The 23,734-nt window shown below is 35.9% G+C and overlaps 3 protein-coding genes across 6 annotated transcripts; 1 reads left to right on the top strand and 2 right to left on the bottom strand.

The window, feature by feature from the left end:
* Nucleotides 1-438: 438 nt before the first annotated feature.
* Nucleotides 439-10,496, bottom strand: LOC104101150 (ISWI chromatin-remodeling complex ATPase CHR11). 2 transcript variants are annotated; one of them, XM_009608567.4, is made up of 25 exons: nt 10,144-10,496; nt 9,363-9,488; nt 9,158-9,264; nt 8,470-8,573; nt 7,065-7,162; nt 6,782-6,961; nt 6,475-6,696; nt 5,937-6,071; nt 5,483-5,765; nt 5,322-5,395; nt 4,994-5,214; nt 4,818-4,905; nt 4,623-4,716; nt 4,340-4,528; nt 4,185-4,216; nt 4,007-4,083; nt 3,831-3,920; nt 3,610-3,679; nt 3,461-3,515; nt 2,888-2,946; nt 2,645-2,810; nt 1,264-1,442; nt 969-1,184; nt 795-896; nt 439-711 (listed from the first exon to the last, which is right to left on the bottom strand). In XM_009608567.4, exons 1-25 carry the CDS (start codon nt 10,342-10,344, stop codon nt 694-696), a joined length of 3,186 nt encoding a protein of 1,061 aa, XP_009606862.1. In that variant the 5' UTR covers nt 10,345-10,496; the 3' UTR covers nt 439-693. The 2 variants fall into 2 exon arrangements, with proteins under 2 accessions (XP_009606862.1, XP_018627937.1); XM_018772421.3 differs by lacking the exons at nt 9,363-9,488; nt 10,144-10,496 and having other exon boundaries at nt 9,055-9,194.
* A 1,947-nt stretch (nt 10,497-12,443) lies between these two features.
* On the top strand, nt 12,444-20,303 carry LOC104101151 (lipase-like). Of its 2 annotated transcripts, none has more exons than XM_009608568.4 (11): nt 12,444-12,772; nt 12,882-12,951; nt 14,925-15,010; nt 15,395-15,460; nt 15,612-15,659; nt 15,742-15,809; nt 17,494-17,572; nt 17,653-17,814; nt 18,051-18,245; nt 18,841-18,929; nt 19,833-20,303. In XM_009608568.4, the coding sequence occupies exons 2-11, from the start codon at nt 12,885-12,887 to the stop codon at nt 20,044-20,046; spliced, it is 1,074 nt and encodes a 357-aa protein (XP_009606863.1). In that variant the 5' UTR covers nt 12,444-12,772; nt 12,882-12,884; the 3' UTR covers nt 20,047-20,303. The 2 variants fall into 2 exon arrangements, with proteins under 2 accessions (XP_009606863.1, XP_009606864.1); XM_009608569.4 differs by having other exon boundaries at nt 12,445-12,772; nt 17,494-17,566.
* An 802-nt stretch (nt 20,304-21,105) lies between these two features.
* LOC104101152 (cytosolic calcium-binding protein 2-like) lies at nt 21,106-23,139 on the bottom strand. 2 transcript variants are annotated; one of them, XM_018772422.3, is made up of 4 exons: nt 22,702-23,138; nt 22,467-22,671; nt 21,494-21,597; nt 21,106-21,309 (listed from the first exon to the last, which is right to left on the bottom strand). In XM_018772422.3, exons 1-4 carry the CDS (start codon nt 22,927-22,929, stop codon nt 21,262-21,264), a joined length of 585 nt encoding a protein of 194 aa, XP_018627938.1. In that variant the 5' UTR covers nt 22,930-23,138; the 3' UTR covers nt 21,106-21,261. The 2 variants fall into 2 exon arrangements, with proteins under 2 accessions (XP_018627938.1, XP_009606866.1); XM_009608571.4 differs by having other exon boundaries at nt 22,467-23,139.
* Between the last annotated feature and the right edge of the window lie 595 nt (nt 23,140-23,734).

The raw sequence follows: 23,734 nt of genomic DNA, 5'->3' as shown, positions 1-23,734 counted from the left end.
TTCCCTATCCCTCCCAAATGTAGTACTACGAAGAGGTTTAAAATAAATAAAAAAAGCTCCGAATCAGTTTGGCTGTAACAGAGGCAGATAAGCTGCCTCAGGTGTATGAAATGTTATTTACTCGTAAAGTGAACCAATAGGTGAAAAAGAGGTAGAGAAAATCTAACATAACGGCAACTAACTTCTAATCTGCGGCTTGTCGCCGTAATATTACTTTCCGAACTTTATATCCCATTTCTTCGAACTTAACTTGATGTTGGCTTTTGGCTGATCAAGCTTAATTCTCTGGGCAACTCAAAATTCTATTGCTGTTCTGCAAGTTCATTTAACATTTGCCTGTAGGCACCTACTGTTTATATTGGTAGAGCTTATTCCAATGAAAATTACGTACAAATATATACACCATACAAGAGCAGAGTAGCAGACAGGCAAGAACAATGACTTAGTAAGTTGATTTTCATTACATATAATGTTCAACCACAGTGATAAGACTAGCCATAATGGAATTGTATATTTGGACTTTGTACAATGGACTAACACATCATATCTGAATACTCTGATTCTCCTCTGCACCAGACAGAATCGCAATACCCTCAACATTGCAGCTTGAGAGCATCGGATTGACCAACCTGGTTAAACAAAATACTAGAGGATCTAAACCACAAAAAGAGAAGGCTATGTAAGTTAAGATGATCATTTCTTCCTCTTACCCTGTAAAAAGAGGGATTACGACAGTTAAGCACAATCTTAAACTCAAACAAAAACAAACACAAAATCACAGCAGAAATATTTACCGAGCTCACATAGTCATCCATTGATGACTGCTTCCGCTTCTTTAAGGTAGGAGAGCTTTCAGTTGCCTGTCTTGCCAAAGTGCGCTTTGTTGGTGTCATGTTCTGTTAAATACAAAAAGCTTTTAGCATCAAATGTATTCTTATGCTGTAAACAGCACTAAGAGGCCCCAGTACCTTTGCAAGTTTCTTTTCTTTGCGTGCCTGCCTCTCCCTCTCATCAAACTCTTGGTTTTCCCTCTCCACCAACCGAATAAGTGCATCACATCTTCTGGCAAGTTCTTGAGTGGTTCGAGACTTCACAAACCAATCAAACCGAAACAAAGGTGACGTGCGGAATGCAGCCTTCAGCTCATCCCAGTTTCCGTAGCCGAGCTTGTGAACCATACATAACTGCAAAATGATCTCCATATACATAAATCCTAAAGACAGAAAGTATAAGATTAAGCCCCAAAAGTTTTAGTCTGCTTACCATGAAGCGATCACACTCCTCATTATACAATTTCCCTTTGTTCTGACCATACTGGATCTTCAACTCCAACCATGGATTCTTGTAGCGGTCCAACTTCTTCCCAATTGCTTTCATGATCTCATCCTTCCGCGAAATTCTAGCCTCTCCTCTTTCGATATTCTTAATAATCCTATCATAATCTACACACACACCATCCATTAGAATAACATGCCTCCAACATCAAATAAAAGCATGCCCCAAATGCTATCTAAAGCAAAAACATTAACCACAAGACAGAACTTTATTCCTGCCCGAACATCAAGAGCTTATCTGTCCACTCGTTTTTTGTAGTTCTGTAATATCAATTAGCACGACATTGCATGTAACAGATCTTAATACACAAAATGTGTTCCCCCGCAATCCCAATATATATAATACCATTTGGCTGAGCACATATAATAAGATGCCAATTTTGACTTCTATATCACTAGAAATAGAAGAAAATATTAAGCTAATAGTTGAAAAGTATGTTTAATAGCAATTTAACTGTGAATAGTTAGATCTTTTAAAAACAAATACTTTGAATAGTTCAATAATACTGAAATTGTTGAAGTCTGTCAAAGTTGTTTAAATAACATTATTAGCAAAAGTATGTAACATTTTTAATGTGGATAAAGTGTGATTATTCTCTTAGGAGGTTAGAAATCTTTACATAGAACATGAGCGTTACAAGAGCAATCACATAAATAATTAAGTGGTGGTGTATACTGAAGATGAGAACCATATTGCTCCATATTTGTAACTAGATCAATAAAGAGCCTTTGGATTACCATATTTTTGTAGCTTAGTGCAAGCTTACCATTTATAAAATTTGCGCTAAAACAAGAATATTTGGATTACCACCATGTAGCTGCTTTTTGCAACAACAAAAAATGACAGATATTACACAATTTTTAGAGGAAGATGGGGAAATTACACATTTTCTTTTTGCTTTTTGGACTCTAGTCCCTTAGCCTCTCAAACAAAACGGGGATGTACCCTAGACAAAGGAAGAATGGCCAGCACACAATCCCTTCCCAAACTAAAAGTCAATGTTTTTCGATAACCAGCATTCCACCCCAATACAATATAAATAGTTGCATAGGATCCAAATTACTCATTCAGGCACACTGATTTAATTGACAAGTAACAGTCTACTTTGAAATAGGGTTTCCTCTCTCCTTCCCCATTCTTAGACCATAAAAAGAAAGCAACATGTGCACCACATGTTTACCACTTAACACTTAATAGTATTTAGCACTCTAGTGTTAACAATTATTTCATATAACAATTGGATGTTCTCTTTGGATCGGAAAGACTAGAGAGTAATTCTTTCTTTATTTTCAAATTAACTACCACTTACCATTTAACTCTTTGTATCTTTCTTTGAAAACTTTTGCATATCTTTCAACCTCCTCCTCTGTCTTTCCTTCCATTTCAGCAGCAATACTTTTTATGTCATTCCGACCATACTTCTCACATGCCCTGATAAAAGCATTGAAGTCTCTCCTACTCCATGTTGAAAATCCCTACAAGTACAAAATGCCAAATTCTGATACATATAAAAGCTAAATATGACCCCATCATGAGTTAATAAACCACTTACCTCCTCCAACAGTTTCTCCTTTTCTTCCTGTTCCTCAGCAGTTAAAGGCTCTCCAACACCTACAATGCAACAATTGTTAGCACATATTCACAAAGCAAAGTAAACCCTAATGTGTCCGCACCTAAGTTGCTCGGACACGAGTGCGGATCTAGAGGTCGGATCTTTCAAGATGTAAATTTTAAGATTCGGGGATACGGATCCTAGTACGGAAAAAAAATAAAAATATCTTTAATTTATGAGAAATTTTGTGGAATACTTACGTATTCCTTTTTATTCTCAAGTTGTAGATAAGTAAAAGATTGATTTCCTTGGTAAGATATGCTATTTTCTTCAAATTTACCCTAGTTTTAGTTCTGATTTAGGTAATCAAATTGTCTCAAATTTTTTTGTCCGTCGTGGTCAAAGTACCCAAAGTTGTTTGACCAGATCCGGTACGGATCTGGTATCCACACCCATACTAGTGTTGTGTCGACATGGGTGCCGCACCTAAACTGCCATGTCGGAGCAACTTAGGTCCGCACATCCAAATTTTAGAGGGAAAAAAATTCCTTTAAAAGGAAAAAGGAATTATACCTTCAGGCTCTTCCACTTCTATTGTGTCTTTTAATTGATTCTTCTGGTGCGTTTGCTGAAATGAAACGGAAAATTAAGATACCAAACAAAAAGGCATATACGAAGATGTCAATAAAAGAAAACCTGGGAAATCCCGAGGCATAACCCACCATGAGATAACGCACTTCCTTCTCGTACAGCTCACTTAGTCTCTGGGTATTAAAGAACTGAAAGTCGTGCCTAAGAATGTTAAGATATGTCAATAAACAGAATTTTGGCATAAAGATCAGCAAACTTGCGAAAAGCTGGAACTCAGAGAACTCAGTATTGCTTATGGCACTAGAAAAACTGGGAGGAGTAAAATTAGTACAACGGATAGCAATCAACTTACAACTGAGGCATCCTAGGAATCCTGGGCTCTTTAGGTCTTGCAGGACCACTTTGTCGCATGGTTTGCTTGAAGTATTCAGACTCTGAGTAACTGACAGCAAAGAAGAGTGATTTAAAATGATGATAAATTAAGCTCTAAATACATCAAAAGGTGAACTTAGCAACTAAAAATCATACTTGCGTTTTCTCTCTCTTTTTGGAGGTTCTATCCAATTTTCACTGGCAATTTTCTTGAAATCCGTCTTGTTTTCATCCTTCATCAACAATACATAAACCAGAAAGATGAAAGATAAGCACACTAAAGATGTCTGAAACAAAGAATTGTTAGATAACTAATCAACTTAAACACCCTTACCTTTTCGTCATCAAAGTCATACAAGTCAGCAGCTGCAAAAAGTAGGCAAATCTTAGTTAAAAATCCAAATTGTTTAGAACAGCAAAAAAACACAACCAATTATATAGAGCCAAAAGATACAATCCACAAGCCAAAAAGAAGAGCAGAGTGCATACTGTCATCCATCTTAAACTTGATGGCATCTTCTGTAAACTTCTTCATCTTGGCATCAAGTTCTGCTGTTGCCTCTTCTCCTTTGGCAATGATTCTATCGATATCCTCATCCGTAATAGTACTATCTTTGGAACTGAAAACCATTTCAGCACCAAACCGCACCATCTGCAGCAGCTCATCCTTATTAACAGCTGCATGATCGGCCAATAGATGATCAAAATTCAGTATACTCTAACATCTAAAATATAATCAAGAGAAAGCAATAACACAAGAATGAAAGCTTACTTTTTTGTTCAGCCAGCCGTCCCTGCTGGATTACCAATGCATCAAGTGCCAGCTTTTTATAAGCCCTTTCAATCACCTTTTCCTCAATTGTGTACTGTTTGAATTAATTGAAATAAGAATGTGTCAACCGTCACTACAGAGACCAAAGTGGTGGCATTATTTCAGTATAGTAACACATCTAGAAAGAAAGCAAACCTCAGTGCAGAAGCGGAATACTTGGACTTCCTTCTTCTGTCCAATCCTATGGGCACGGTCCTGCGCCTGCAAGTCAACCTGTGGATTCCTGTAATACAATGACAGGAAACCCAATAGACTCAGATATCATCTATTCTCAAGATTCTGAAAACCAGACTTATAAGATCCTCTCTCACCAGTCACTGTCATAAAGAATTACAATATCTGCTGTAGCAAGATTGATACCAAGACCGCCAGCTCTGGTTGACAATAAGAAGCAAAATTTTTCACTCCCTGGACTGTTAAATGCTTCAATAGAAGCATCACGATCTTCTCCACCAGTGTTTCCATCAATCCGACAATATTGGTGACCACGGTACATCAGGTAGTCTTCGAGGATATCCAATAGCCGTGTCATCTAGATCATAATATTGAAGCAAAGGTTCAGTCCAAAAATCTGTACATGAGCTATTTAGAAAAAAAATAGTGGGAATGTCGAGAACAGGAAAGAGAGATAAAAAAAACCTGTGAAAATATTAAAACCCTTGAGCCACGTTCCTTCAGCTTAGGAAGCAACTTATCTAGAAGAACCATTTTGCCTGCATTGAGAACATGCATTATAAGGAAAAGCTTACAACCAAAAATTGATTAGGTTTTCCTATTCATTTATAGAAATAAAATATTACCAGCATTTTCTATGAGATGCTCTCCTGTTGTATATGGAGGTCCTGGCTCAGCTCCTTGGAAAAGATATGGATGATTACAACATTTTCGGAGCTGCATTGCTATATTAAGAAGACGCTTGCGCTCTCCTCCAGAATTAACAACCTCAAAATCTTTTTGCAACAGAGCCCTATAGTAGTGTTTCTGCATCTGGGACATACCAACCTTAAGAATTGTTTCCTTCTTTGGAGGCAGACCTTTCTCAACATCAGACTTTAGTCTCCGAAGAAGAAATGGACGAAGGACCTGATCATGTAGCAAAAATTGGAAAGTCAGCGGATATACAGCCCCAAATTGTGAACAGTATTTCTCTCACACACGTAGTTGATCTATCTTTATCCCCTCAACTAGAACACTGTTTCTTACAAAATAGCCGAAACTGCTACTATCAATTATACAAACTACTGACAAATATACCTTATGAAGCTGCTGGACCACCTCCTGCTGGTCATTCTCACCAGATATTTGAAACCACTCATCAAATGTCTCGGCCGAGCTAAAGATCTCGGGCAGCAAAAAGTTCAGAAGAGCCCAGAGCTCATGAAGATTATTCTGTGCAATTGCATAGACCCCCAGCACATCAAGTCATGAGATTAAAGAGATCCGTACCAGAGAATAGTACAGTATAACAAAGTTAAGAGATGAAAAACTAACATTTCACTGTTGCAAAACCGAAGATGAGGTTTAAATGATAAAGAAATTCCGAGAAAAGGTTTAAGAAGCCGTGATATAGGAGAGCTTAATAAAATAACATCTGATATATTAAGAGAAAAAATAGATTAATTTTCTAAAGAGATGCCCCACATGAATTACAAAAAGGTAACACTATTCCATATCAATTTTAAAGTTTTGGGACAGGTAAATAAGCATTTCAGGATAGGGTCAGGCTAAATTGAGACATATATAAAAGTACTACTTGCTAAACAAAAAGAAAATCATCAAAGAAAAAAATCACCTGAAGCGGTGTCCCTGTGATCAACAGCCTATAATTAGTATTGTAGAGCCTCATGGTTTTGGAAAGAAGAGAATTTTCATTCTTGATTCTATGAGCCTCATCAATGATGATGTAACGCCAACTAAAGCGACGTAAAGCAGATTTCTCTTTGATGGCCATCTCAAAACTTGTGACACACACATCAAACTTCCCAGCAACAAGTAACTCCTCTCGGATGTATCTCTATAAAAGGGAAATATTGACATAGTCAGGAGAAGTAATAAGATATATACAAAAGGGAAAGAAGGAGAACCCTGTAACTGCTTACCCTTTCTTCAGGGTTTCCAAGGAACTTTACAGCACGCAAAATAGGACAAAAACGTTTGATTTCATTCATCCAATTGCCAAGCGTGGATTTTGGCGCAACAACCATGTGAGGACCAGTAATGCCTCTAAACTCATGCAGGTACCCCATCAAGGAGATGGTTTGCAGAGTCTTACCAAGACCCTATGCAATTACAGGAATAATAAATCAAGATGTGTCTCCCAAAAAGCCCGAAGCACAAAATGAAAAAGGAATATCCCAAAAAAATTCAAGTGACAACACTGACCATTTCATCAGCAAGTATCCCATTTATGCCATTCTCATATAGCCGTATCATCCAGTTCAAACCAGCAAGTTGATAATCCCTCATCTTTCCTTGAATACCTGATAAGCACGTACATGTAACCATTACATCCTTAATGAGACAAGGAAATGAGAGAATTAAACAAGAAGTTTGTCAGAAATATAAGCATTAATCACAACGGAATTCAAATTTCCACTACTCAGTTTGATCTTTTCCACCAGAATGCCCACAAGGTCAAGGCTCTATCAGACTTTTAGCACTTTCAAGTAAAATGCTAGTAGTGGAAAACCTCAGTAAAGAATATATCATATTGTGTGAACCACATCATTTGAAAGTCCAAGATGTTGCAGAGCAGACACACTTATTGAATTATTTTAGATCTGCTACACGCCTCTTCGATGTAGGCCCAATTCTTTTCTCCTAGGTCAAGAACATGGAATTGTTTTTGATAAATGGCAGCAGACTCGAACTCGGGACGGACCTCTACATGCTCCAATACTATATTGAATTGTGTCAACCACCTCATCTAAAAGCTTAAGCTATTCAATAGGGGACACATTTAAGGAGATCCATTGTTCCTAAGCTTCATTTATTCCTTGGCAACTTCATACAAAGTAAAGATTACACAGTTTTAGAAAATGCTGATTAGATACAGCCATGGAGAAGGGACTTAAGTTCTTTGAAACTCCACACACATACTCATATAACCTAACCGTATTACCCTCAAACATATATAATGCCTTCAATGCAGCAAACTAAACTATGGATGCACCTCTAGAACTTAAACCAAGCACATTACATCTAACATAGTAGGAACATTCCCAAAATCTAAGCCAACGGTACCTAATATCTAGATTGCTTTAGTTGGTGGTACAGGAATGAGATTGAAATTTACCTAGCCAATAACACAACTTGCAGGCTCTAGGCTTACTAAATTCCCCAGAGTAAGACAAATATTTCTCAATTAGCAGAGAAATCCAAAGATTTACAAATTAACTTCAAAAGGGCAAAGTAAAGTTTGAGGAGATTATCTAACCTTATCAAACAAAACTTACTCAAATAGATTATTGAAATCACTATTCTTATAAGTACTGTTTATACTTTGTAGGCACGGTTGAAATAACATTTTTTTCAAGTTGAGTAGGATTTAGATATATATAAATGGCTAAATCATAAAAGAGAAGGATGATAAAGGGAATTACTAAACCAGACATTTTAAATCTCTAGAAAGGAGGGACATATTCGATCATATAGGACATTACCAATTCTGGTTACATCTGATCTAAGCATTTCTGAGACAGTCCGGTAGAGGTTTCATACTATAAATATACTTGTGCTGAAACATACAGTATAAAGCAAGAAGCTAAAATACAGGGGAAATCCTTACAAGAGGGCTGAGCCACTAGCCGTGTATTTCCAAGCCCACCCTCTTCTTCTTTGAGATACTCTTCATCTTCTTCCTCTTCAGTCATCTTTGATGCATGACGACCCCTGAAGAAAAAGTTTAATCAGTGGGTTCATACAGAAGACAATCATGCATATATGCAAGTAAAGCAGTAAATCACATTAATGAAGCAAGCTTCTCCATATATATAACATAGAAATATCAACTGGAAGGGATCAGGTCCAATCATGTAATCATCTATAACAATATATAGCAGTCAATTGTAAAATAAGCAGAATACGACCACTATTATTTTTGGGAGTAAGCCTGCCCTAACTGTAGTAAGAGTAGAGACAACAATCCCTAGTCACCATTTCAAGAGGAGGTGGCTACTTGAAAACCAAACGAAAAAAGTGAATCTTCCTTACCAAGTTACACAAACAGCAAAAATATTTAGGATGTGTTGATTTCAACTTGCCGACTAAACCTACCAAACAAGAATGGATCCATATACGTAAACCTTCTTCCTTTTATCCCATTCTATTTCCTGAGCGCTAACAGCTAAAAAGGTGCACGGCTCAAAAATACCTGAATCCCAAATCTACTAACAGGTCTCCAAAATCACACTAGCAAGACAGCTCTCAAACTGAAGTCCCTGCATATAAAGAAACAAAAACTGCATTACACGTACCTTCCTTTTGCCTTCTTTTCTGGAGTAGACTGGTCAGTTTTTGCAAAATGTGCAAACAACTCTGTTTGCTCCAAAAGATACTTCAGACGCCCCTTTCCCTTGTTATTCTGCCAAAGATAAAATTTCCATAAGGCACACCTTCACAAGAAACTAATTGAAAAGAGGAGAACCCATAATCTCTCAGCAATTGGTCTAAGTAAGATACCATATCAGCTTGTATGGCAGCATTCTGTGCATCCAACATATCTTGTATCTTTTGCTTCTTACGCCTCTGCATCTCTTTTAACCTCGCTTTTTCACGCTTTGAGATCTCATTAGCTGCAGCATCTTCCTACAGGTGTAGTAGCAAAACAAACTTAAGATAACTCTCATAAAGCTACACTAAATCAGCTAAAAGTCATCATCACTTTAGCTTCACAGATACTACAAATTGAATAATTCATATTAATGAGCTATTCAACACATGTTTTATCAGGGACAAGATCTTCTATTTCTTTGATGAAATGTTCTTTCCTTTTCCTTTATGCCATCAGAAATTCACTTGAAATATTAACTCTAAACTAGAAAGTCTATGATGTTTACTAACTAGGGGAATAGTTACTGGGCCTTAATTCGTAACAATGATCGGAGCTTCTAAATTCACATTTGCATTCCTTTCCGCCATTTCAACACCACCTCAAATTTCACATATCCATTCATTAGCACATTATTATCGGGCATTAATTAATAATAATGAGCTAAAAACAGTAACAACGGCTCTATTGCAATGGTTGCATATTCACATTCCTTTCTAATGCTTTGAAGCTTTACTTAAAATATCCACTCAGTAACACATCATTATTCGTCAGTAACACAACATTATTCCTCGTCAATTTCAGCAAAAACACCAAACCAAAGAAGAATTCTAATGTAAACTTAGATCTGCAAAATAACAGTTCCAAAAAGTAAAATTACCAAAACCTAAAGAGAACGGCCAATAAACGCACCTCATTATCGTCGTCTTCGCCGTCGGCTCTGTTGGATGCAGGAGCATCGTCGTCTTCTTCGGAGTCATCGGCGGACCTAGCAACGGCTTCAAGCTCCTCCTCGTCTTCTTCATCGTTGACTTGATCGTTGACTTGCTCCTCCTCGGAACCGTCCGATAATGGCTCCTCCGACGAGGATTTCGCTCTCGAGTTTTTCGCCATCTGCTCCGACTTCAAAACGCGAGTTTGAGGGTTTTCTCTGCTGGAGGAAAAACACCTTAAAAGGAAAGTAAGTGGTACTATAGTATGGACCGACTCGAAAACGGTCTAATACGTTTTCAGTATTTATAGTGAACCCGCCTAGACCAACAAAATTGGAACCTTTTCAGAATATTGATATTTTCTTTTGTGAAGTGACCTTCCCGCCACTTATTGGTAAAATGTGATTTCCCGCCTTTGGACTGGGGTCCGGTATTCTTTGGGCCGAGTCACCTGATTTGGGTTGGATCACAACCTCTTTTGGGCCTCTATTGTGCTCAAGCCCAGTTGTCTTTTTCACTTTACGTGGGCGTTTGGATGTAAGAGTCGTAAAGAAGAAGAAGAAGAAGAACAACAACAACAACAACAACCCAGTATAATCTCACTAGTGAGGTTTGGGAGGGTAGTGTGTATGCAGACCTTACCTCTACCATGAGGTAGAGAGGTTATTTCCAATAGACCCTCGGCATCCTTCCCTCCAAGAACTCCTCACCTTGCTCTTGGGGTGACTCGAACTCACAACTTCTTGATTGGAAGTGGAAAAATTAACCCAAATACCCGCCCACCCGATCTCTTAAACTAAAAATAGCCGCCGGATGTATACTACATGTATAATTCGTGTATAATATATGTATAACTGCATATAATTAATGTATAATCTATGTATACCGGCTAAAAAAAATAAACATTGAATATGGCCGGTTATTTGTGTAACATTCCCAATCGTAAAATTCCGAAAAAGTAAAAATGATATTTGAAAATTAGAGTTGTGTTTGGACATAAATATAATTTTGGGTTATTTTTGAATTTTTACGAGTGATTTAAGTGAAAATTTTGAAAAATAGCTTTTGGAGTTTTTAAAAATTTTGAAAAATTTCAAAATTCATCATCAAATGAAAATTGAAAATTTTATGGTGAAAAAGATTTCTTTCTAAGAATGGTAGCGGCTTAAGAATGTTAGATTATGTGCCTTATGATAGTTTTCTTTTGGCTTTTGTTATGTATAAGGAGTCTACTTTTTCGTCTAACATCAAATGCAATTGTTTATTACAAAATGCAGTCCTAAGCTCACTCTATTGCAAAAAATGACTACCGGCACATAAATCAAATTATCTATCTTATTGATTCGAGATCCATTTCAATATAAGTCTTTTATATTTGAATTTTGTTTTTAGGAAAAGGTATTTGTATCTTATAATGTTGTACATTTAATTTATATCTTATATATAATACGTGCAATGTAGATACCTAAGTAACCTGTAATAATAATAATATTAAAAATTATAACAACATAATAATGATGATGATAAAATAAAAAACAACAATAATAGCTGACCAAAAGGATCTGTTGGAATTTCCAAAAGAGTGGGTGAGGCCGACGAAGAATTCTCGAGAATACTCAAAATACAAGTAATAACTCAAATTCAATGGTACTTTATGCTTGGGTTACCTAACGACCGCATCTTTATAAAAGAGGATAAAATGCTTGGAAATTTGGCATATTCCATTCATCAACGTCTAAATTAGCAGTCACTAATTTGAAAATGGAACCAAAACAACAAGTAGCAGGATATTCCAATATTCCAGTAGGAATTAAGAAAGCAAAAATATAAAAGAGGGAAAAACCCATGCCATAATTGACTACCAAAGAAGCAATAAGTAAACCAAAAAAATACAAACTATTAAATTAGGGATTAAAAGAAAAAAAAATAAAATTCTCTCATATAATTTGAAGCAGTGATCTAAAGCAAATTTTGAACTCTCTATGTTGTTACATTAAATTTTTCCTTATATCAAGAAGATTCAATAATTTATATAAATAAAATAAATTATTTTTGCCTTATTATGCCCATATATTATAATTTTTTGATGAAAGAGATTCAAATGATCCAAAAATAAATTAAGACAAAGATGAAAATTCATGAATGATACTGTTAGTTATAAACTTGTAATTAACTAATTAAGTGAAGTTGGAGGGGGAAAACAGTTTTTAGTGGTTAAAAGAAAATACCAGCAAAATATAAAAACAATAAAACGGCTCTAGCGGCAATTATATCCATATCAGTTCCAATCTATCTGAGTCACAATCGGCTTCTGTACGCCACTGCATCACGGCCTTTCCCTACGGCTAATTAATTACAATTATAGTCATACCCAATTCACGTTTTTCTGCCAAAAAGCTTGGACCCTTCTCCATCTTCTTTTTCTACATTCCACGCTTTTAGTCTCCCTTAAATTCTGCATTCATCGCCGGTTGACACGTGCTAATCATCGCCGGTTGATCGTGCAAATCATCGCCGTCGCCGGTGGTCAGAAGGAAGTAAAAAGAAAATCAAAATAAAAAACAATTTGTTTCAAACGGTGCTTCCAATTGAGCTCTAGAAGTTTCCAGGTGAATTCAGTGTTGTTTATTTGAATCTTATGCAATTATCTCCCGTGTTTTATTTTTAGCTAAAGTCTTTTTTTTATTTTTTTATTTTGTTTTGAATATCGTCATACAGGGTATGGATGGCAAAACTTGGTTAAAGGTCGCTATTTTCCTATGCTTGGTTGCCTTTTCAACTAGTAGAGGTAATCATGATTTTGATATAATTATAATTATGAATGACTACTTTGAATAGATTTTTTAGTTTCATAGGTGCTAAGTGTAGCATGTTTTCTAGGATGGTTTTGCAATCCTATTAAAAGTGGCTATTTTCCTATGCCTAATTGACCTTTTTTTCAACTAGTAGAGGTAAATTCATTATTCCAAGAACTTTGAGGTTAATACTATTGAGTTGAGTTTTAAGTTTACTCTCTGCTAAGTGTCAGGAGCGGAGCTAAGTTGAGGAAAAGGGGTTCAATTGAATCCCGTCCGTTGAAAAATATACACTGCTAGTAGGGTAAAGACAATTTTTTTGGGTTACATTTAAGCTGTTGAGTACCCCTGACATAAGGAAACAATTCTAGTAAAGTGGTCAAGGGGGTTCAAAAATTGCTTTAGGTGTTCAAATCTCAGGTGCGGCATTCTAGTATTTTTTGAATCCCCTTGTATAATTTCTTGGCTCCGCCACTGTTAAGTGTACTATGTTTTCTTGGATGGTTTTGCAATACACTTGAAAGTGGCTATTTTCCGATGCTTAATTGAACTTTTAGCTGGTAGTGATACTTATGTTGTGCAATAATAATGAATTGCTACCATTGGTTTGATTGATACTTTCGTAGGTCTTAACTGCATTAAGTTTTCTTGGACTGATTTTGCAATCCAACTTTATGTAATCAAGCAACTAAAAAAAGAGATGTCATCCTTCCATGGGAAGGAGCATGGAAATTTTGCTTCTGAGTTAAGTCAAGCTTATGATTTTTGTGTATTCAGCTTCAGGTGCTTAGCGGCTTTTATAATAGCTGATAGATAAAGGTATGGGTTGGTCTTACTTGCAATGCGCACTGCACCAGGCCTTATGAGGATAACTTTGATATAGCTTGTAGTAAAAGGTCTCACTCCCTCTATTTCCAGTTTTTTTTTGTCCTTGCCAAAATAATGTTTACTTTTTTTATTAGTGCAAAAGAAAAAAGTGTTAAAAATAGTTGTAGTTTTTCGTTTTCTTTTTGAAGTTTGCGCGTGTAAGAAGATTTTGTCATTGATAGTGTCTCAAAGTACTTCTTCACAAATTTTTGAAAAAACTTCAAAGAAGCAACATATTACAAAACAGTTTTTTTCCTAAGAACCTCGAAAGACTTATATTTCAAAAGTTAAAACTGGACCTAGTTCCCGGAAAAAACAAAAAAGAAATTGGCTCCAGTTGTACTAGTCTCTATTTATGACTATTTCTGCAGTATCCTAAGATAGATAACAGAGGATTCATATATGACCCAAAGAATATTAAACAATTTAAATTTTAACATTTCTCTTAATCTCTGTGCAAAGCCAAACTAGGACATTTTGAAAAAGAGGGAGTCGGAAATAAAAAGATTGAAGTAGGCGTGGTGGGCTGTTTGAGATGATTGTAATTTGTACAAACACTGATAGCTATGCTATACTTTTAGGCGTTGGATCTTTTTTTTTTTTGAAATGGTAATATTGATGTCAAATGCAACCTCCAAAAAGTTGCAAGATGAGAGCAATAAAAAAGAAAGGACTATGCAAAAGATTCTATGAACTGTAAGAGAGTTTCAGCCTCATTTCCCCAATCTAATCTACACCAAAAGTATAACAACATAATACAATCAGATTTTACTTGCAAGGTAGAATTCTGTTCATCTTCAAAACATCTTTTGTTTCTCTCTTTCCAAATGCACCACCAAATACAAGCAGGGATTGTATACCAGGCCTTCTTGGACGTATGTTCTTAGTTTCTGCTTATATCTAAAATGACTGTCGTTGAAAACTGATTAAAACTTGGTTGGTAACCAAGTTATTCTAAAAGATGTTTTACTGCTGTATGTTTTGAAGGTATTTTTCTGCTTACATTGTGCTCTTTATGATTGTCATGGTAAACTGATTGTGGACTTGCTTGACTACCTTTAACAAATTTCTAGATAGCTTACATTTATTTTGGCTGTAGAACTCAATGTGAAGGCCAAAAACAAGCATCATGCAGCTATTTACAATCATACGCTTGCCACCATATTAGTGGAATATGCTTCTGCTGTAAGTTCTGATTACACTTACATACCTTGGTAGGATTTTGTTCCAAATCTATCTGAATCTATTGTAGTTTTGGGGCCAGAAAGTGTCTTTGCTCTAGTAAAACAGTTTAAAAGTTCTGTATTTAGGGCCTTGGAGGCTTCATTATTTGAGTTGAGAATGCAATTGAATTAAGTATTCTATTAGGATCTTTAAATGCTTTTTCTGTAGTTTTAACTTCCGTGTCTCTAGAAATCTTGTCCTTTGTTTTCTGCACTCTTAATAGTTAATGAACAGCATTTTCCAATGCATGTTGCTCATTTGACGCCGTAACTACATTACATTGTTGACTTTTATTTGACAGTTATCAACTAGACTATAACCAAAAAATATCCTTTTCCTTTGCAGGTATATGTATCAGATTTGACAGAATTATTTACCTGGACATGTTCAAGATGTAATGATTTAACTAAGGTAATCTATTTGGATTGTTTCATCTGCTCATTCCTCATGTTAAAGAAAAGCCGTGTGTAAATATCATGCCATGCTTTTCATATACGGTTGGTTTGTTCAAGCCTTCATTATTAAGTTGTTTGGATGATATACTTCTATATTTCCTGAGCAGGGCTTTCAAATTATAGAGCTCATTGTTGATGTGCAACGATGCCTACAGGTGTGTATTACGTTATGCAGAATCAAGTGTGCTCCTAATAAGAGGCCGTAGTTTGTGATCTAATACTTGGTACCTATTGCAGGCATATGTCGGGGTGGCACAGAATCTTAATGCCATTGTTATTGCATTCAGAGGCACTCAGGAAAGCAGGTTTTGCTTCTACTGTCCCCATACTTCATTGTCATTGTTTGCAATGTTAAATATGATATATGGGGAATCAAAAGGTGTAGTTTCACGGTTATGTAGTCCAATTATCGTCAAGATGTCCCCTTCGTGGGGAACTGGTCTTTTGAAAGGAAATGATCTTCTACTTACTAAATCCTGTGAAAAAAGTGAAAGCCAGCTAGAACTTCATGATTGAGGTGGTAGAAATCATTTAAAGTTGTACTGTTATAGTGTTATGTATCTTATAAAAAAGGAAGTAAGTTCTGCTTGCTATATAGTTTACTGGTTATCGGCCTGGGTGCTAGTTGGCTATTAGTATTCCTAGCGAATTTATTTGTTGAAAACAAGATCTAGATCTAAACCACCTTCTACAATGTTGTGGAATTGGCTTTGATTTGGAAAAGCTTAAAAGTTTTAGTTGATGATTGATTTGACATGAAATATTTCTCTTATATCTACTTTCAACTTGAATAGTCCTAATCAATGTTAGATGTGCTAACACGGCGAAGCCTAATTTCCTCAAGCAGTCAGATGCCAGGAATGCCTGTGAGATTTACAACTCTTGGCATGCCTGAGATATGCAACTCAGAGGGTTGTTTCTCGAATGAAAAAGGAAAAAAGGTGTTTAGAAGGGATAATTTAGTCGGTGAAGCTTATTGTAGCAAGATGTTTGGTAATTTAGTTGTTGAAGCTCATTTTAGCAAACCACATCATGTGCGCATGTTGGAGAATCCCAAAATTATGTGAAGATTTTCCATACAAGCAAAACATGAGCCAAACAACCTAAAATTGCCCATTTTTCTAGGTTTTTTCGGCCTTTCTCTGTTTATTTCAAATTTTTGGAGACATTTTTATTAGTAGAAGAAATGTCAATTACGGGTATTGTTCTTTCACTTCAGGCACCTCATATTAACTAATTTCAGCATCCAATATACAATAATGTTGATATTAATCCAACTTTTCAAGGTTGAGATTCAAAGAGCCGACCGCTTCTCGTTGAGATCACTTTAAGTGTCACTTCTCTAAAGCATATGGCTTCTGCATGAAGCGAATCAAAGTTGAGATTCAAAGAGCCGACTGCTTCTCGTTGAGATCACTTTACGTGTTGTTTGTTTGAAGTGCACACTTCTGTAATGGCTTCTTTCGTGAAGTGAATCAAGCTCGCACTGCTTCCTCGCTTTGAGCAGCGAAGTGTTGCTTTCTAATAAGACTAGTTGATTAGAATTTTCTAGGGGCTAAGGTACTTGTGTGCTTGGCTAGTGATAATTATTCTATAACTGGTTCTGATTTTGGTTTCAAACTTTGTTGAGGAGAGTGAATGGAGCCTTTGACCATCATAGACTATGATTAGGAAGTAGTGAAGCTGATTGGATCTTCATGTGAAAACTACAGAACTCTATTACTTTCTGTCTGGGACAATACAATAAAGGGGAGTCAATAAGAAGCTGAGTAGAGCCTTCAGGTCTAAGTTATGAAATGTTAAGTTAAGACTTTACCTTTGTCTGTTGTTCAATTTGACCACGTTTAAAATCCAATAACCTCTGATCAATCTGCTCGCGGTTGTGATGTAATATGGGTTATCTAACGTACTGTATGGGAATGAAGTATATGGTCTCTGTGATTCAACAATATTTGATACTGAAGTCAAGTGTGGATTTTTTGGTTGCAGCCTACAGAATTGGATTGAAGATCTATACTGGAAGCAGCTTGATATAGATTATCCAGGAGTGGAAGGGGCAATGGTGCGTGTACGACACCAAATCTCTTCTCAGTGTTTCTTGTCTTTTAACCTTCCTTTCTGCATATCAGTCATCTCTGTCTCTCTCAGGTGCATCATGGGTTTTATTCTTCTTACCACAACACGACAATCCGCCCAGGAGTTTTAAATGCTGTCAAAAGGGCGAAAGAGTTGTATGGAGATATTCAAATTATAGTGACCGGGCACTCAATGGGAGGGGCTATGGCTGCTTTCTGTGCCCTGGATCTCAGGGTATGCACTAAAGACTTACCGCTATTTTTGTAAAAAATCATTGTCTACCTGTTTTGACTTGCCATTTAAAGAGAGAAATCCATTCTTAAATATCATCGGTCTTGCATATCATTACCAACTGATGCATGCATTTTTCTCGACAAAAGTAGGAATATTACATGTTTCTTGTGGACTTCTTGATATAATGCAAGAAAGTATCTCTAACTTGCAGTTAATGGATTTATCTTCTCATTCAGGTTCATCTTGGATGCCAAAATATTTCGGTTATGACTTTTGGACAACCACGAATTGGCAACGCTGCTTTTGCGTCCTACTATAGTAAACGGGTGCCCAATACAATTCGTGTTACAAACGGTCATGACATTGTGCCTCATTTGCCCCCTTACTATCGTTATTTCCCTCAGAAAACTTATCGTCATTTCCCTAGAGAGGCAAGTTCTTTTACTGCAACTCAATACCTTTGAACTGCATAAGTCTAACAATGTCATTAGGTGCACGAAAGTTGCAACGTATGAGGCAGCTGTATTCTTTTACATTGAATGTCTTGAGTTCGGTGCTGCGGGCTTTTCTAAAAATTCAAATTTCAAGAATTTAAATTCATCTAGCTATCAAATTTACATGTTGATGTGATCATTTCTCCATTAACCAACTTTCAACCATTTTACTACTTCCATCCTTACAGATAATAAACTTAATTCTGTGTTCACTCAAATATTGTCATATAATAAAGGATGGGGAGTATCATTTTTCCATTCATTGGTTATTTTGTTAAGTTATCTCATACTCCACTAGAATACGTTGAAATAAATCAATGAGTTTATTAAAAATGGAAGCGCATCAATGACTCTTTTTTGTTTTTTTGGTTGCAATGTCTGCATTAATATGTTTCTTGCGATAAAGCCTCATGGTGATAGTGTTTCTCATTGAAAGCATTCAAAGTATGTTTAGACAGATCCAAGTGATGTGCCTCTTGCTGTCCTGGTTTCTGGTTGCATAAATTGACCTTGTGAGATCTTCAAATTGCAGGTGTGGCTTTATGATCTTGGCTTTGGAAGTCTAGTTTATACAGTTGAAAAGGTCTGTGATAATTCTGGGGAGGACCCTTCTTGCAGCAGGTAAAGTTTCTCTTTCACGTGCTCAGCAGAAATATCTGCACTGGATTTCTTCAAATTGATTTACTTGTTCGTTAGATTTAAGTAAAACTACAATCTGAACCGTGGAAAATGTTTGGTAAATCATAACCAGTTAAGGGCACGCTTGAATCCCTCTTACCCGATAAAATAAAAAGAAACCCCTCTTGCACTCTATAAAACATCATGTCAAAATGCCGATACATCACACGAATTTCACTTACCAAAGGAGAAAAATAATTCGGGAAAAAAGAGGAAAGTTACCTTAACACTAAATTTTAAAAAAGATTTGTTTTGAAGCTGTACTCAAGCGCGCAAAACTGTGATGATGCGAGAGGAGTCTCTCTCGCTCTTCTTTTGTTGATAACAAATCAAGAAAGTGAAACCATAAAACACACTGATATTCGATAGGAGACAAGTCACTCTGCAGAAAATTGAGTAGAAGTGGTTTCTTTGTTTTGAAGTTTATCCAAAGAACTTCAAATGGAACATGACATGGTAGTGGTGATTTTACTGATGAACCACGTCACAATGAAAGGAATCTATAACCTTGCTGGTAAGTTGAGATCAAAGAATATTATGACAAGGAACACCTACCGGCTGCAGTGGCGGAGTCAGGATTTATACTAAGGGGAGTCAAAATATTAAAAAGTAAACACTCAAAGAAGCCAATGGGATTGAACATTATAATATAAATCCATTAAAAGAAGTTTTACCTAGTTACACAGTATAATTTTCCGTCAAAGGGGTGTCAATTTGCCATCACTTGGACAAAGGTGGCTTCGCCATTGTGCGGCTTCCCCTCCTTAATCGTCTTAACAGTAATAGATGACTGCCTGAGTTTTTCTAGGTCTATTGGTCTCTTTCTAACTTGATAAATCTATGTAGGTCGGTGAGTGGTAACAGTATTTCGGATCATTTAAGATATTATGGTGTAAAATTAGCATGTGATGTATCAGCGGGATGCAGAATCGTGATGGATAATGGCCTAGCGGCGTACCGCACATTAGACAGCGACGGAAATGTCATCTTCTCCAGAGATATATCTTCTTCTGTTTTGAGAATGAATGTGGAGTCTAGTGAGGAAGGGAGATCAGTATAGAGTTTCATTGGGATTACCACTTGACTCCCTAAAATCTGGGAGAGTTGAAGCAGAGTTTCCCAACTTAAGGCTTAAAGTGGAAATTGCTAATTGTGCAGTTTTTTCCTTGGCTGGGGAGGACGTCATGTATATAGTTCCTTTTCGTTAACTTTTTTAATCTTTCTTTTTATTATTTTGTACAGCTCATCCATGTAAATAAAAAGAGATTTAAGTATTACTAATCATATTATGATAATATATTCTGTTAATTCTTTGAAGTAGCTATCTGCTCCTTAGGAAATGGCAAAATTGAATTTCCAATCACTGAAAGTTGTGGTATAGGCTAATGATGCTCTCCAATTACTAAAGCTCGTGGTTGTAATTTTTGTTTGCCTAAGGGAATGCCGTTGTTTTTTATTTGAGCATCTATTTCAAGATTGACGGTTCGAATGTCCGAGTCTGAAATACCCATTTTATCTACTCCATTGTTTAATTTCTTTCTCTGGGCGAGGATAAGGTATGGGAGAGTTTAGTCAGCTATTTTTAAATAAGTCGATACAATTTCATGTATATATTACATGTTTTTTTCCACAGTGTCTCAATACGAAGTACTCCTATTCTTCGCTCAACGCGGCAATGTTCCATTTAATTTATGTCTCTCTTTCTCCCTCCATTTCAATTTGTATGACGTACTCTTTTTTTTTTTTTTTTTGATGCGTCAAAAAATGTTAGCTTGTTCCATTTTTATATACTACTTTCTAGCTTCTAGAATTTAAATTCATTAAATTATTTAAATTAAACATTGACGTGGTGTTTTCTACTAGTATATCAAACAAACTTTAGTTCCTTAACCGGCACTCACATGATGTATAGTTCATACTAACATGTTAAACTTCATATTCAGATTAATACAGATTATATAAAACGGGATGAAGGAAACAATATTTAATTTTATAAAAGGGTTGGTGGAGCTTCTTGATAATGTCAAGGAGACCAACAGAACAAAATTACGAATTTTCTCCAATGTATTTGTAACTTAGACTGAAAGAAATCCCCATCACAATAAAGAAGAGAAGCAGATTTTGATGAAAAGGGATAAGAAGAACAGAGTAGTATATCAGCCAATTCGAAAACAGAACAAATATGTATACTGAATACTAGAAAGTAGAACAGGCTTTAAAAAACAAGGATTAAACTAAGTAAACATCCCTCTTCGACATTCCCATGCATGCATTTTCAATCTGTTTTCGAATCTGTAGTTGTTGGTGTTTCAGTTGCATTCTCCTGCAAAATCCAAATAAAAGATTTTTTTCAATCAACAACTGGCCAACTGCTAACATTATGAATGTGGGAATAAGACATTTTGAAGAAGAAATTTTATTAGCATAAGAACTTTATTTCTGAAACATTTATTAAGGGGTTCTAACATTTTTACATTTCAATAATGGGAATCTGAGAATTCTCATACCTCTTTTGGCTTTTCCTCTGTCTCTGGTTTAGCAGCATCTTTAGCCTCAGAAGTAGTAACTTCTTCCTTCTCTTTCTCTTCTTCAGTTGGCTTAATGGTCTCCTCTGTGGGTTAAAAAGATATGCATGTTAACATCAACAAGGGGGAAAAAAGAAAGAAAGAAAGGAGATAAACAAGTTCAATTTTTTAGTCAAACATAAATACATAATCCATTGTCTTCCCCTTGTTGCTTTACCCTGGTAAAGCACAATTTTCTATGCTGTGTAGGCCTGCAAAACCTACACTGTCTTAACCTTAACACCAATAAAATCTTATTCTTTAGGTTTAATCAATACAATCTAATAATGAAACTAAAGTGTAGAAGCGGAGCCTTGGAGCAACGGTAAATTTATCTCACGTGTAACCTATAGGTTACGGTTTCGAGCCGTGAAAGGAGTCACTAATGTTTTGATTAGGGTAGACTGTCTAAATCACATAATTGAATTACGGTCCTTTGCCAAACCCTGTGTAAATACAAAATACTTGTGCATGTGGTTGCGCAATGAAACTAAAGTGCATTGTCATCTTGAATATGTAAAGACCACACAGTGATTTACATATTAATATGAAAAATAAACTTCAAGATTTCAATAAAAAAATTATTGAAAATTACCAACTTTTGCATTTTAAACCATAGGAGGCAAAAATGGCAACCCGATGTACAAGGCATCCTGTGTTCACACATGGTATAGGAAATGGACACACCCAAGGAGTGTGATATAGAGAACATACCCTAATGCAAGTATTAATGACTGGTTCCACGGCTCGAACTCGTGCCTTATAGATTAGCGGGAGACAACTTTGACGTTGCTCCAACTTTAAACCATAGGAAACAATTTAAAATCATAAAATGAATTTCTTGAATTTTGGAAGCAAAAAAAGTTTCTTTTTTTCCTACAGACCACACAAAACTACAAGGTGACAATCAACATACCAGTTTTCTCTTCTGCTTTGATCTCTTCAGCTGATTCTTTCTTCTCTACAACATCAGCAGCAGCAACAACAACAACAGGGGTTGTTTCTTCATTTCCAATATTCTTCTTCTCCTCAGGTTGAGATTCTGCAACAACTTTTTCTTCTTTCTTTTCAACAACAACCCCTTCTGTTTTCAACTCCTCTGTCACTTTTTCCATTTCCACCTTTTCTTCTTTCTTCTCAGATGTTATAACTTTAGCTTCTTCCTTAGCCACAACTTTTGGTGCAATTACCTCTGCAGCCTCCACTTTTTCACTTGTTTTCACAGTTTCTGCAACCCCAGATTCTCCATTTTCAATTATCTTGACATTTTCTTGAGTTTCAGCCTTTGTGGAGTTGGATTTAGAACTCAATGATCTCTTGTTCTTTGGAATGGTGGTGTTTTCTGTTGCAACTGCATGCTTTGATTCCCCACAACCCATCTTTTTTTTTTTTTTTTTTTTTTTAAAGATTTGGAGAATTTGGGAGAAGGGAAACAGAGGAAAAGGGGCTATTGATTATTTCTGTTTTTCCCTTGATTGGATTCAGGGAAAAAAGAAAAGATAGAGAGAAACGGAGAGGAAGATTTTGATGGAGAATATTATTGGCTCTGTTTTCTTTCACCCTTTTGGTTTTTCTTGGCGGGGGTTTCTATTATAATTGACCGAGGAGCCGTTTTTTCCGTTGGCTTTTAAGGTTGAGAATTTACAGAACTTTTTCTTCTTTTTTTTTGGTTGTTTTACTTTTCGTTATTAAAAAAAAGAAGATGTCCAATGGTGTATTCTCTCGCCAAATTTACCACCATGGCTAATTATAAGAAAGCAATTCAAGATTTAAAGTTAGTCATACGCAATTTACTATATATATATATATATATATATATATATATATATATATATATATATATAGGTGCAATTATAAGCACCATGTTCAAATTTATAGGAGTATATAATAACGCTTCGATATATTTTTGGCAAGACTTGACAATTTTTGCTTAGTTTCCTCTTAAATTATATGTGGTCTTTAATATTCCATGAACTTGAAAATTTAATAGTCTTGACCTCCCTAGATGCTGATGTGGTAAAGAGCGTGAATACACTCTCTTTTAGGCGTGTGGGAGGGAAGAAAAATTAAAAAAATAGCTTTCAAGTGAAGTATTTTTCAAATATTAATTGCCACATAATCAAATATAATAATTTATTTGTTCCAATTGTATTTCTCGTTATTTTTTTAATAAACAATGCATTT

This window comes from Nicotiana tomentosiformis, chromosome 9 (assembly GCF_000390325.3).
Source record: "Nicotiana tomentosiformis chromosome 9, ASM39032v3, whole genome shotgun sequence".
In the NCBI taxonomy this organism is placed as follows: Eukaryota; Viridiplantae; Streptophyta; class Magnoliopsida; order Solanales; family Solanaceae; genus Nicotiana; species Nicotiana tomentosiformis.
Note: the sequence above shows the minus strand (reverse complement) of the source record. Positions and strands in the feature narration are given on the sequence as shown.